Raw genomic sequence first — 13,259 nt, 5'->3', positions numbered from 1 at the left:
CACAGCTTATCAGATCCACAATTCTTGTATTGAGGTAACCCCTACAGTGGCCTCCATAGCACAAGAGTAGTGATGCTGGAAATTTGAGTGGGCCCAAAAGAAATCATAAAGTGCTTCCTTTAAGTGAAAGGTGAAAGTTAATTGACTTCACAAGGAATGGGGAGGAAATTATGCTGAGGTTGCTAAGATCTATAGTAAAAACAAACCTATCATGAAATTGTAAAGGAATTTAACGATTCTTGGACCTCAAACTAAAAGTTAGAGCCATAGTGTACGATAAGTTCTTGGTTAACATGGAAAAAGCATTAAGTCAGTACATGTTTGTGTATGAAAAAGCATATTTGTAGTTCAGCACTGTATGAAGTTTCAGGCATCATTGGGGGTCATAGAACATATCCCCCTGGATAAGAGGAACCACTATAAAATAGGAATTTCTTTTTTATTTTTTTTTTAAGATTTATTTATTCAAAAGGCAGAGTTAGGGAGAGGCAGAGAGAGAGAGAGAGAGAGGTATTCCGTCCACTGATTCATTCCCAAAATGGCTGCAACAGCCAGAGCTGGGCCAATCCAAAGCCAGGAGCCAGGAGCTTCTTCCAGGTCTCCATGCAGGTGTACTGCTTTCCCAGGCCATAGCAGAGAGCTGGATCAGAAGTGGAGCAGCCAAGTCTCGAACCGGCACCCATATGGGATGCCGGCACTGCAGGTGGCAGCTTTACCTGCTATGCCACAACACTACCCCCCCCCCCAGTAGGAATTTCTGAACATTCCTTGACTTGATTTGAAAGCTGTATTCTTGTAGAACATTACTGAAAGAAACATATTTTAATAACTTTGGAAAATCTTATTTAAACGTGTTTGAACCTATAATTGATGACCAAGTTGTTAAGCCTACTTCGTGCATGACAAACCTGGAAAGCTAGCAGCAGAATGTCAGGGTCAAAATAACATGTCAGGGGGGCTGGCGCTGTGGCGCAGCGGGTAAAGCCGCCGCCACCTGCAGTGCCAGCATCCCATGTGGCTGCCGGTTTGAGTCCCGGCTGTTCCACTTCCAATCCAGCTCTCTGCTGTAGCCTGGGGAAGCAGTGGAAGATGGCCCAAGTCCTTGGGCCCCTGCACCCATGTGGGAGACCCCGAGGAAGCTCCTGGCTCCTGGCTTCGGATCTGTGCGGTTCCGGTCATTCGCAGCCAATTGGGGAGTGAAGCAGCCAATGAAAGACCTCTCTCTCTCTGCCTCTCCCTCTCTCTCTCTGCCTCTCCTCCTCTCCTCTCCTCTCCTCTGTGTAACTTTGACTTTCAAATAAATAATAAAATAAATCTTTAAAAAAAAATAACATGTCAGAAATCATTGAGAGAGAGGCCGGCACTGTGGCGTAGCAGGGCAGGTAAAGCCGACCCCTGCTGTGCCAGCATCCCATATGGGCGCTGGTGTGAGTCCTGACTGCTCTACTTCCAATCTAGCTCTCTGCTGTGGCAGAGAGGATGTCCCAAATCCTTGGGCTCCTACACCCAGGTGGGGAGCCTAGACGAAGCTCCTGGCTCCTGACTTCAGATCGGTGCAGGTCCTGCCGTTGTGGCCAGCTGGGGAGTGAACCACCAGATGGAAGATCTCTCTCCCTCTCCCCCTCTCCCCCTCTCCTCCTCCCTCTCCCCCTCCCCCTCTCCCTCCCTCCTTCTCCCTCTGTCTTCCTCTCTCTTCCCCTCTCTCCCCCCCCTCCCTCTCCCTCTCCCCCTCTCCCTCCCTCCTTCTCCCTCTGTCTTCCTCTCTCTTCCCCTTTCTCCCCCTCCCTCCCTCTCTCTCTCCCTCTCCCTCCCTCTCCCTCCCTCCCTCTTTCCCTCTCTCTCCCCCCTCCCTCCCTCTCCCTCCCTCCCTCTTTCCCTCTCTCTCCCCCCCTTCCTCTCCCTCCCTCTCTCTCTCTCCCTCTCTCCTCTTCTCTCTTTCCCTCTCTTCTCCTCTCTTGCCCTCTCTCTCCCTCTCTCTTCCTCTCTTTCCCTCTCTTCCTCTCTCCCTCCCTCTCTAACTCTGACTTTCAAATAAATAAATCTTTAAAAAAAAAAAAAAAAAGTCCAGCCATAGCAGCCATTTGGGGAGTGAACCAACAGAAGGAAGACGTTTGTCTCAGTCTCTCTCTCTCTCACTGTCTATAAATCTACCTGTCAAATAAAAAATAAAATTTAAAAAAAAGTCACTGAGGATCTGCAAGATGCAGACAGGTAGAAAGACTCAGAATGTGTGCCGGTGCTGTGGTGCAGTGGGTTAACGCCCTGGCCTGAAGCACTGACATCCCTTAGGGGCGCCGGTTCAAGACCGGCTGCTCCACTTCCAATTCAGCTCTTTGCTGTGACCTGGGAAAGCAGTAGAAGATGGCCCAAGTCCTGGGGCCCCTGCACCCACGTGGGAGACCCAGAAGAAGCTCCTGGCTCCTGGCTCCTGGCTTCAGATCGGTGTAGCTCCAGCTGTTGCAACCACCTGGGGAGTGAAGCCTTGGATGGAAGACCTCTCTGTCTCTCTCTCTGCCGCTCCTCTGTGTAACTCTTTCAAATAAATAAATCTTTAAAAAAAGAAAAAAAAACTGTTATGAAAATGGAATGTGCACCTGGGAGCCACAAAGCACTTTGCAGAACACCTGAAGTATTTCTAAGTGTAATCTGTTTTACAAACTCAGAACAGCCTTACTAAAAAAATAATCTTAAAAATGTAAGGTACGCAGTAGAATTCCAAATGTGCTTTTTGTATTTGCATGTGCAACAACTAAAAAAAAAATAAACTGAGTTTGGGGGTTTTAAAAAAATATTTCTTAGTCCAAAGAGACTGTTTACCTGTTATCTTTGGAAGGAGAGTCTGAAAGTTAAATTAATTTCTGGGAGCAAAATTAAAAGTTGAGGAATTCTCTCCATTACTTTGATTTATTTTTTTTTCTGTCAGTGAAAGATTTTTCCTGTCAGTTTATTTTAGTGATGGACTACATGAGGGTACTTCAGAAAATTCACAGAAGAATGGACTTAAAAGTGTACATTTATTTTAGTGCAAAAATCTTTTATAAGAGGTGTTTTCTGTGAACTTGTTTTTTAAGATCTGCTGTATTTATTTATTTTTTTAATTTAAAGATAAGAGACAAAGATTTTCTACTGCTGATTCATTTCTCAAATACCTGAAACTTCCAGGGCTGGGCCAGGCCACGGCCGAGAACTCCATCCAGATCTCCCATGTGACAGGAACCCAAATACTTGGGCTATCATCTGCTGCCTCTCAGGCACTTTAGCAGGAAGCTGGTTTGGAGGCAGAGCTGGGACTTGATCCCAGATACCGCAGAATGAAGTACAGACATCCCAGCTGGTGGCGTAACCTGCTGTGGCACAGCACCCACCCCTCCAGGAGCTTCTTGAAAACCCCACATCTGCACAGATTGCACAATTTGGAGCACTAAAATTAAGATCTTTTAATTCTCTTTTCCACAAACTTTTTGAAGTGCCTGCATATTTGAGTTTCCCATAGTTAGTAACTCCTGCCTCTCAGAGGCATTCAACAGGGTATGGAGCTCTTAAGTGAAACCACGTTGTTCCTGGTTACCTGCCTGTTCACAATGCTTCTCTTCTAGTCCTCTAGTGTAAAAGTGATGTGTAACATTTTGTTTTGCTCAGTATTAAGTAGACATTAACTATCTTCATTTCCATTGGCAGAGCTTTTATCTCAGTTATCAGGAGTGAGACGTTCTGCAGGAGGACAGCTTAATTCTTCTGGCCCTTCCGCTTCTCAGTTACAGCAACTGCAGATGCAGCTGCAGCTCGAACGGCAGCATGCCCAGGCAGCACGGCAACAACTGGAGACCGCACGCAATGCAACCCGACGTACTAACACAAGCAGTGTCACCACTACAATTACGCAGTCCACAGCAACAACCAACACAGCCAATACAGAAAGCAGCCAGCAAACTCTACAGAATTCCCAATTTCTTTTAACAAGGTTAGCTTGCTTATTAATATAATTTTATTCATGATAGTATAATAGTGTTTTGTTCTCACTGTGCAGTCTGTAATCATCTCTTTTGTGCAAATATTATGTCCTTAAAAATTTTACCTTTGATCAAACCACTAAAACTCCCAGATCCCTGATCAAAACTGCGTATTTAGTATATTTCCCCAAGAATATGAAAGGTAATTATTATTTTAGATAACGTAAGAATGCTGATCTTCCTGGTCTCTAAGTAGATATTATCTAATACAAATTTCTTTCCCATACTACACATAAAACATAAACACCATATCGTTATATATAGAGGTCATTTTAGATATATTTATTAGCATAACCAACTTGGCTTTTAATTGCCCATTTCAGTCTCCTGTGAAATAGTAAAAGATACAAGAGAAGTTGTAATACAATGGGGCTTTTTCCCAAAAGATTTCTAAATAAGCTGGATTTAAATTTTTATGGTTGGCACCAAAAATAACTTTTAAATTATTTACTTCAATGTAATTAATATCCAGTACACACAGTAAACCTCTCCACTGCGTGGAGTTCTTAATTGCTTCTGAAACTACTTTTAGCAGGGGAATATATTCCCCTGCCAAAACTTTATATACTTAAAAACCATAAAATGCCTATAAAGAGTTTTCAAAAGAACAGTGATGTAGAGAGACACTTAAGCTCAACAGTGAACCTGGACTAATTTGGGCTTTTACTGAAATAGTCTAATGTAAAGTAAAACCAAGAAGTGAAAAAGACATTAGCATAGTGCATTGTTATCTCCAAATTGCAATGTGTGTGACTACTGGTTGGAATGTTAGAAGAAAGTGTTATAATTGCGTTTATATTTCCTTTATCTCATGCTTTTATGTCCCTGCCGATTCAGTGGTATATGTATGTAGTTAGGATAATGTGCTGAGGGGCAGAATGCGAGGTGTTTGAGTGCTCTGGTCCAGAGCCCTGGCCTTGCTGCTTCCTGGTTTCAGGCCACAGGCATGTCGCTTTACTTCCCCACACCTCAGCGTCCTCTTCAGTATCCCAGCAGCTTTTCTTCATGAGAGAATTATTTTGAGAAGTAAATGGAATACTGGTATGTATGTGGCCTGGCTCTGCTGCTGGCATTTGTAAAGGCTCAATTAATGGTACCCATTGCTTTCGTTTGTTATGAGTCTGAGGAGGACGTTTCAAGTGGGGAACTTAACTTTGAATTATCTCTGCAAGCTCAGTAATTGTTTGTGATTACTACTGGAAAATACTGGTTCGATGTGCAGAAATCACAGGATCGTAAATGGATCCACTTGCTGCCATGTGAACTACTTACTTTAGGGACTAACTATTCTGCCAGGTCTAGGCAGATCTACCGATGCATGTATTCAGTGAACTGCAGGTGGAATGTCTTGCCGGTGCCCTTTGGAAAAACAGTCTTCCCACTCTTGCCCTGTTTTTCTTTGAATCCACCCCGCTCAGTGGCCCGCTCTGGATTTTTTTCTGTGCAGCTGTTCTGTGCTCTACATCCAGCTCCCAGGGCATGGTAGCCCCTGTGCTTTCCTTGGGTTCTGTTGTAGCTTCTGGAAGCCTCCTTCTGTTACCTGATATTGTACATTGCATAGTATCTTGCAGCTTGCAGACTGCTTTCCACATCATTTATTGCATCATTTAATCCATGGTTCAGTGAAGGCAGTGTTTCCACAAAAACTGTCTAAAAGTGTATATATTCTAAGGAAAATGTATAGTGTCTTACATATATCTGTTTTTTTCCTGACAAATAAGTTAGAGGAAAACTAAAGAATTTGCTTACCATTGCACTTCTTAGGACTTCGAGTGTATTAACCTGCACTGTGAATTTCCAAGGGAAGAGAACAGCTGCAGTGTTTGCAGGGGAATGCTCGTCTCTGGCCACAAAGCTCTTCTGTTATGTGTAGGGTCTTATTTTTCATCTTTTCTTTGACCCACAACAGTTGCTATTCATGTTGCCCTAGAATTGATGATGGATACTCAGTTTTTTGGGGGTCCAAGATAGTTGACCTTTTAGAAAATGATTCAGAATATAAGTCAGATTTGTAATGGAGCCAGCTAGTTTTTAAAGATTTATTTATTTAATTGAAAGTCAGAGTTACACAGAGAGAGAAGTAGAAGCAGGGAGGGGAGTCTTCCATCTGCTAGTTCACTCCCCAAGTAACCGCAATGGCCAGAGCTGCGCCGATCCAAAGCCAGGAGCCAGGAGCTTCTTCTGGATCTCCCACGTGGGTGCAGGGGCCCAGGAACTTGGGCCATCTTTCACTGCCTTCCTAGGCCATAGTAGAGAGCTAGATCTAAAGTGGAGCATCCAGAACTCGAACCCGGGATATCGAATATGGGATTCCGGCACTGCAAGCAGCAACTTTACCCACTAGGCCACAGCACTGGCCCCATGAGCCACCTAGTTTTACCAACCCCAAATTAAAGGCCCTCACCACTTTGCATTCCTTTTTAGATCCCAAGTGAAGTTTGGCACATCAGGGAATCAGATTTTACATGCTCTGGGAATGGAGCATTTTCTAAATTATTTCCCTGAAAATCAGAACAGTAATATTAGAATCACGTGCTTTCTTTAAAGGGCAGAAGGCTTTAGTCTGTATGTTTCCAGTTTGCCTGATCACTTTGTAGGTAGTCTTCTATAGACCCTGTAATCTTTCTATAATAGATTTGACTTCTCTTGATTTTTCCTTGTTACCAAAGGCCTTTTCCAAAGCTAAGAACATGCAGTGTATTTCAGTTTTTAACACGTCTGTAGTTTTGGATTGAGAGTGTGTTAATAAACTGCCTAACCTCCTATCCTATTAGATACTCTCTTGTGATACTCTTCATTTAGTTTTTTTTTTTTTTTTAAGATTTATTCATTTATTTGAAAGAGCTGCAGAGAGGCACAGAGAGAGAGAGAAGGAGAGGTCTTCCATCCGCTGTTTCACTCCCCAGATGGCCGCAACGGCCAGAGCTGCACTGATCCAAAGCCAGGAGCCAGGAGCTTCTTCCAGGTCTCCCACATGGGTGCAGGGGCCCAAGCACTTAGGCCATCTTTTACTGCCTTCCCAAGATATAGCAGAGAGCTGGATCAAAAGAGGAGCAGCTGGGGACTAGAACTGGCACCCATATGGGATATCAGTGCTTTAGGCCAGGGCTTTAACCCATTGTGCCACAGCACTGGCCCCTCTTCATTTAGTTTTAACCATAAATATCACCAATCATTACCTTTCACTATGGATTTAGTGGCTTTTATGTAACTACCTTTCAGATTCTTTGCTTTAAGTTCTGAAATTTTTGATCTTTTGTTTTCTGAGCCATAGATATAATCAGTTGTGGTTTTATACTTACGAGCTTTAAGATTTTGAGCAAGTCACTTAATTTCTGCTTCAGTTTCCTTTTCCTGCAAAAAAGTTAGTAATAACAAGTCCTAACTGATAGGAATTACAAAAGCTAATACAGGGGCCGGCACTGTGGTGTAGCAGATAAAGCCACTGCCTGCAGTGCCAGCATCCCATATGGGCACCGGTTTGAGTCCTGGCTTCTCCACTTCTGGTCCAGCTCTCTGCTATGCCTGGGAAAGCAGTAGAGGATGGCCCAAGTCCCTGGGCCCCTGCACCCACATGGGAGACCTGGAAGAGGCTCCTGGCTTCAGATCGGCGCATGGAAGACCTCTCTCTCGCTGCCTCTCCTTCTCTCTGTGTGTTAACTCTGACCTTCGAATAAATAAATAAATCTTTTTTTTTTTTAAAGAGCTACTACACCCAAAAAGCTCATAGAACAGAGCCTGGCCCACGGTCAGGGCCTAGTAAGACTCATTCATGCTGACTTTGGGCTGCTTCTCTGCCGAGTGCTGGTCAGTGATGAGCATGGAGTCAGAAAGAAGTGCTTGTCATGTGTGACCAGTGGGCGTCCTCGCCCAGGCCTCCCATCTTTTCCCTTACTTTTCCTGACCCCTGCTATTCCCACTGGTTTCCCTTTCTTTGCCATAGAAGGTATAGAGTGATACTGAAGCTAAGCAGAATTTGCCTGTTTTTTTAATTGGAGAATTGATTTTTTTTAAGATTTATTTATTTATTTGAAAGTCAGAGTTACACAGAGAAAGAAGGAGAGGCAGAGAGCGAGAGAGAGAGATTCCTTCCAGTGGTTCACTCCCCAAATGGCCACAACGCCAGAGCTGAGCTGTTCTGAAGCCAGGAGCTTCTTCCGGGTTTCCCATGTGGGTACAGGGGTCCAAGGACTTGGGCCATCTTCCATTGCTTTCCCAGGCCATAGCAGAGTGCTAGTTTGAAAGTGAAGCAGCCAGAACTTGAACCAGTGCCCACATGGGATCCCAACACTGCAGGTGGCGGCTTTACCCACTGCGCCACAGCACCAGCCCCAGAATTGATGCTTTTAAGCCATTTAGTAAGTGGTAAGTAGAATTTTCAACTCTTGGTATGTCTAGACTGTTCAGATGGGCCAGCCCTGCTCTGCTGTAGGTCCCTGGTAGGAGAGATGCAGGAGAGGATGTGTTTTCTTGCCCTCTCAGGCTTCTGGCCATTCTTCATTCCAGGAAGTTAGGTGGATGTGTTGGAGATTCTTGGCAAGTGTTTTCAGCTGACTGTTCTGCTCCCTACAGATTTTGTTTTTGTGAACCAGCTGCTGCTGTCCTATTTTTGCTATCCACAGGTGAAGTTCTGTTAGGGAAATCACTGCTTTCCCAAGCATCTAACCTATTAAAAATACTATTTTCCTCAGAATTTTCAGCAGTTTTCTCTGGAGGGGGGGAGTAGGTGAAATCTAAATGGTTTGTGTTTTTTCTTGTTCAATCTAATTATGGCACAAATTCACACTTCAGGGTAACAATATTGCCACCAGAGTGGGGAATTCATCTCAGCATAATTAAGGGGATAAACCAGAGCCAGGTGTTCCAGGAATATGTCTGCGATTCTGAATTTTGTGATGTGCTAAGCTTGCACAGTAGAGGACGCTGCAGAAATTGACGATGCCCTTGTTCATTGACTTATTACCAATAAGGCATTTTCTTTTTTAACTTACACAGGTTGAATGATCCTAAAATGTCTGAAACAGAGCGTCAGTCCATGGAAAGCGAGCGAGCAGACCGCAGCCTGTTTGTCCAAGAGCTCCTTCTGTCCACTTTAGTGCGTGAAGAGAGCTCGTCCTCAGACGAGGAGGAACGGGGGGAGATGGCAGATTTTGGTGCTATGGGCTGTGTAGATATTATGCCTTTAGATGTTGCTTTAGAAAATCTCAATCTCAAAGAGAGTAATAAAGGAAATGAGCCTCCACCACCTCCTCTTTGATGACCTCCCAATCCGCAGACGATGTCCTCTGTGCTGTATTTGCCAATGAAAGTGGACAACAACTGTCTTGGGTTTGTTTGGTGATTGTAACTTCAGGTCTGTCACTCTTGTTACATTGTGTACATGCAAAAGGAAGAGAGAATATATACGATAATCATTTCCACTTAACTAATTTTTACTTCTAGCAGGTAAATGTAGGTAGCAGTGCAGGGGTGATCTCTGCTTCCTGTACCTTGACATGCAAAAGGCTCTCCTAATACTCCACATTCAAACTGAAGAGGAAAATTGAAATCTCTAATGAAGCTGCTGTGTGTATTTATGAATATTAATGAATAAAAACTGCTTGGATGGTTTACCTTAACTACTGCATGAGGTTTTTTGCAGCGTGCATGAGTTTTAGTGACCTTGTTATTTAAAAAATTAAATACAAGGAGTAAAACTTAAAAAAAAAAAGCCCAAAGCTTTCCTGCACATTACTCAATGGCTGCCTGACGAAGTAGCTTTTGAATAATGTCTGCCTGAATCCCCTTTCTTTGTGTGCCTCCTGTGCACAAAGCCGGCTCTGCAGCGGATCTGGGGGTCGCAGCCTGGTGTGGCGCTCTGCCCTGTGTGACTGTCCTGTCGCCCTGTCAGTCATCTGCCCATGTGGAGCTCGACCTGTCTCTAACTCAGTCTGTGGAAGACACACCAGCCAGTCCAGCTGCTGTCAGAATCTGCTGCAGGGGCGTTTGTGTGCCCTAAAAACAAATCCTGTTCATGTTTGTTTAAAGTTTTTATTTTTTGTGGTTGTTTAAAATTTTTCAATTGTTAAATATGTTTTATTCAGGTGTAGATGAATTTCATTTATTCACTGTTCAACAAAGTTAACCTGAATTATGTTGTCTTTGTTTTTAAAAATCTCACATTCTCAATCATACCTTGCGTTATGTATCTGCTTTGTAGTGTGCTGAGACAGGTCAGTATCAGGGGAGCTTCGAGGGTTTGCCTTCCCAGATCTTGTCATGATATTACAACCAAATTCTTACTGCTAACCTTAGCACCTTTTATTTATTGGGGTTTTTTCCTGGCATAAAAAGTAAAGCCTTTTAATTGAATCATGCCACCTATATGCCTATATTATTAATCCTGTGTGTAAAAAAAAAAAAATGTACAGCTTTTTTGGTTTTGTTTTGGGGTTTGCAAGGGCTGGGTTATTTTTTATTTTCTGTTCCAGTTTTGTGCATAGACTTTCACAATAGCTCCAAGGCAGGAACAACGGGTTTCTGGGCTGGGGGGCAGTTTTTGGAATGTACATTTAAGACTTTACAAAAAGGTGCGCACAGCTTCTGATAAATTCATAACTAGACTTCACCTGATCATGCCTTGTTCCAGTTCTCTGTCCCTGAACCTCCCTCTCCTCTCCTGTCTGTCTGTTTCCTCCACATGACAAGCATACAGACTTGAACACCCCTCTGGTGTTCTTCCGAGAACTGTGAAATCCATGTTCATCCAAATGTAACCAAAAAAGAAGTCACCCTACATGTCTCAAGAACTGTTGCTTCTCCTCTGAAACTTCAGACCCCCAAGCATTTCCAAATCTGATAGCCTTGTTTTCCTTAGTTTCTGTAACGGAAGATGTTTTAGAGGAAGATTTGACACCAGGCTTCTAGTTAAACTAGGAGTCGAGTCCAGTAAGGATTTTCTTTTTTTTTCAATTGGTTGTTGAGAAGTTTCAAAAAACCATTTTTCAAACTGTGGTCTTTTCAAACACATCTTCTGCACATAAGTCACACATTTCAATAAAGCATTTTCAAGACTGTTGACCACTTGAATTTCTTTGGTGTTGGTAAATTAGCCTAAGTATTACTCAGAGATTTTATATCTCTAATCCAGTATTTTTTTTCTTATGCTAAACATGAAGATCCTGATTTTGTGTGAATGCATTACTTTGGATGTGAGAAAAAGAAATTGCCAATTATGTGTTTTCCCTTTTCTGCACAAATTTTGGGAAAATGTAAGATCCTTCATTTTTTAACATGGTTTTGGGGAACAACTGTAAGTCCATTCAGGGCAGTTTAATTTAGATGATCAATTTAACACTCAGAAGACCTAAAGGTTCATAAAATTCCATCTCATGTAGAATACTGTATATTAATTATTTTTTACCAGATATTTTACAAATACCTCACCTCATCCTGTATGTAATCAATAATAATGTATTATTTTAGGGTTTAGAAAGACACAGAATATCAATATAAAATATATTTAAGTCCTTCAAATCCTTGTGTCCTTTTTCTTTAGTTTCTGAATCAACAACATACTACTCCTGGATGTACTACTGAATAAAAATAAATCAGAGACTTTGATGGAGAGGGGACAAAGTCAAAATATACTATTGTTTATTTTGACTACACCTTCAGATTCCTAAGGCCCAGATCCTAAGTTTTGAGAGTTTTTTTTTGGTTGAGTTTTGAATGTTTCGGGTATGGGTCTGTAAATGTTCTGCAGTGCTTTGTCTTTACTTCCTGTGTGGAAATAATGTAAATCTTTTTGCTCAAGGTATTCTGCAAGAAGTTAACCTCGCTGACTCATAGAGAATCCAACATTTTTGCAGTGAAGGGTGAGATCTGCTGAGAATGTTTTTGTGTACCCTTAGGAATGGAATATGCAGTGCGTTTAAAGAGCCTCACACCCCCTCCAGTACCCTGGGAGCCGTGACTGCGTGAGAATACCCACGCGCATCCTTGTCCTGTGCTGAGGCACAGAGAGTGGTGGAATTTGAGTTTGACCCAAGTAGTTGAATCTGGCTCATGGCTTCCTTGGTTGTTTCTCATCCACTCTCCTAAAAGTGTTTGAACAAACAGATAGAGCTGTTCTGCCTGTTAGAGCTGCAGGCATAGATACAGTTGCTGTGGTTGGCTTTGCATTAAGCTTTATTCATTATAAAGGCAAGGAGAAAGAGAAGTCTTCATCTATTGGTTCATGCCCCAGATCCCCGTAACAGCTGGGCCTGGGCCAGACCAAAGCCAAGAGCCCCGAATTCCATCCAAGTCTCCCATATGAGTGGCAGAGTCCAAGCAGTTGGCCATCACCTGTTGCTTCCCAGGAGGTACATGATCAGGAACTTGGATCAGAAGTGGAGTATCCAGGACTGGAAGCAGAAACTTTTTTTTTTTTTTATATTTATGTATTTATTTGAGAGCCAGAGAGAGGTTTTCCATCTGCTGGTTCACTCCCCAAATGACTGCAATGGCCAGAGCTTTGCCAATCTGAAGCCAGGGGCTTCTTTGGGTCTCCCATGTGGGTGCAGGGGCCCAAGGACTTGGACCATCTTCCCCTGCTTTCCCAGACCATAGCAGAGAGATGGATTGGAAGTGGAGCATCCGGGACTAGAACCAGTGCTCATATGGGATGCTGGCACTGCAGGCGGCAGCTTTACCAGCTACCCAGCCTGGAACCAGACACTCTTGATAGGGAATGCAGGCATCCCAAGCAGCTGCTTCACCTGCTGTGCCACATCACCTTTGGCTTTGTGTTTAGATGACACTGGTATTTTTTTTTTAATCCTCAGAATAGGATCCTAGGTTTGCTACTAGAGGGATAGTGGATTATTAACTTCATTTATACTTAGATAAGAGTTTTCTGGGTAGGTCTAAACCTTAGTTCTCAGAACAAAGCGTCCCACCTAATACTCCATGGCTGGCAGCGTGGCATAGATGTCCATGGTTCATAGTCCTAAGGATCAGTATGGAAGGGGGAGTTCTAGGGGAGGGGTAAGGGAAGAGGAGCCCTGCAACTGATCCGGTCAGCCTGGACACGGCACTGCCATGGTGGGGGTTTAGGAAGGCCCGACAGCCCTGTAGCCTGAGGTGCAGCAAGCACTGTCCAGGTTAGTAAAGCCTGAGATTCTTCCCAGAATTCCCTTAAGGTTGATAACACAGGCACAAGATAGTGAAATAGTTCTCTCCCTGATGCTGGTGTAGGGCAGGGGTTGGAGAGGGCGTGTGTGAAAT

At 43.4% G+C, this 13,259-nt stretch overlaps 1 protein-coding gene across 5 annotated transcripts in view; it reads left to right on the top strand.

Annotated features, from left to right (window-relative positions):
* The window catches only part of KCMF1 (potassium channel modulatory factor 1), an 86,248-nt gene extending 75,181 nt beyond the window's left edge, over nucleotides 1-11,067 (top strand). For all 5 annotated transcript variants that reach the window (XM_051842704.3, XM_089326204.1, XM_051842705.3 and 2 more), the window contains 2 exons: nucleotides 3,679-3,961; nucleotides 9,006-11,067. In XM_051842704.3, the coding sequence (XP_051698664.1) occupies nucleotides 3,679-3,961; nucleotides 9,006-9,267 (545 nt within the window). In that variant the 3' untranslated portion in view covers nucleotides 9,268-11,067. The remainder of the gene's footprint in view (nucleotides 1-3,678; nucleotides 3,962-9,005) is intronic.
* Nucleotides 11,068-13,259: the final 2,192 nt, after the last annotated feature.

Source organism: Oryctolagus cuniculus, chromosome 2, assembly GCF_051225735.1.
Source record: "Oryctolagus cuniculus isolate XC-2025 breed Fujian yellow rabbit chromosome 2, ASM5122573v1, whole genome shotgun sequence".
Lineage (NCBI taxonomy): Eukaryota > Metazoa > Chordata > Mammalia > Lagomorpha > Leporidae > Oryctolagus > Oryctolagus cuniculus.
This window is presented reverse-complemented; position numbering and strand designations above follow the sequence as displayed.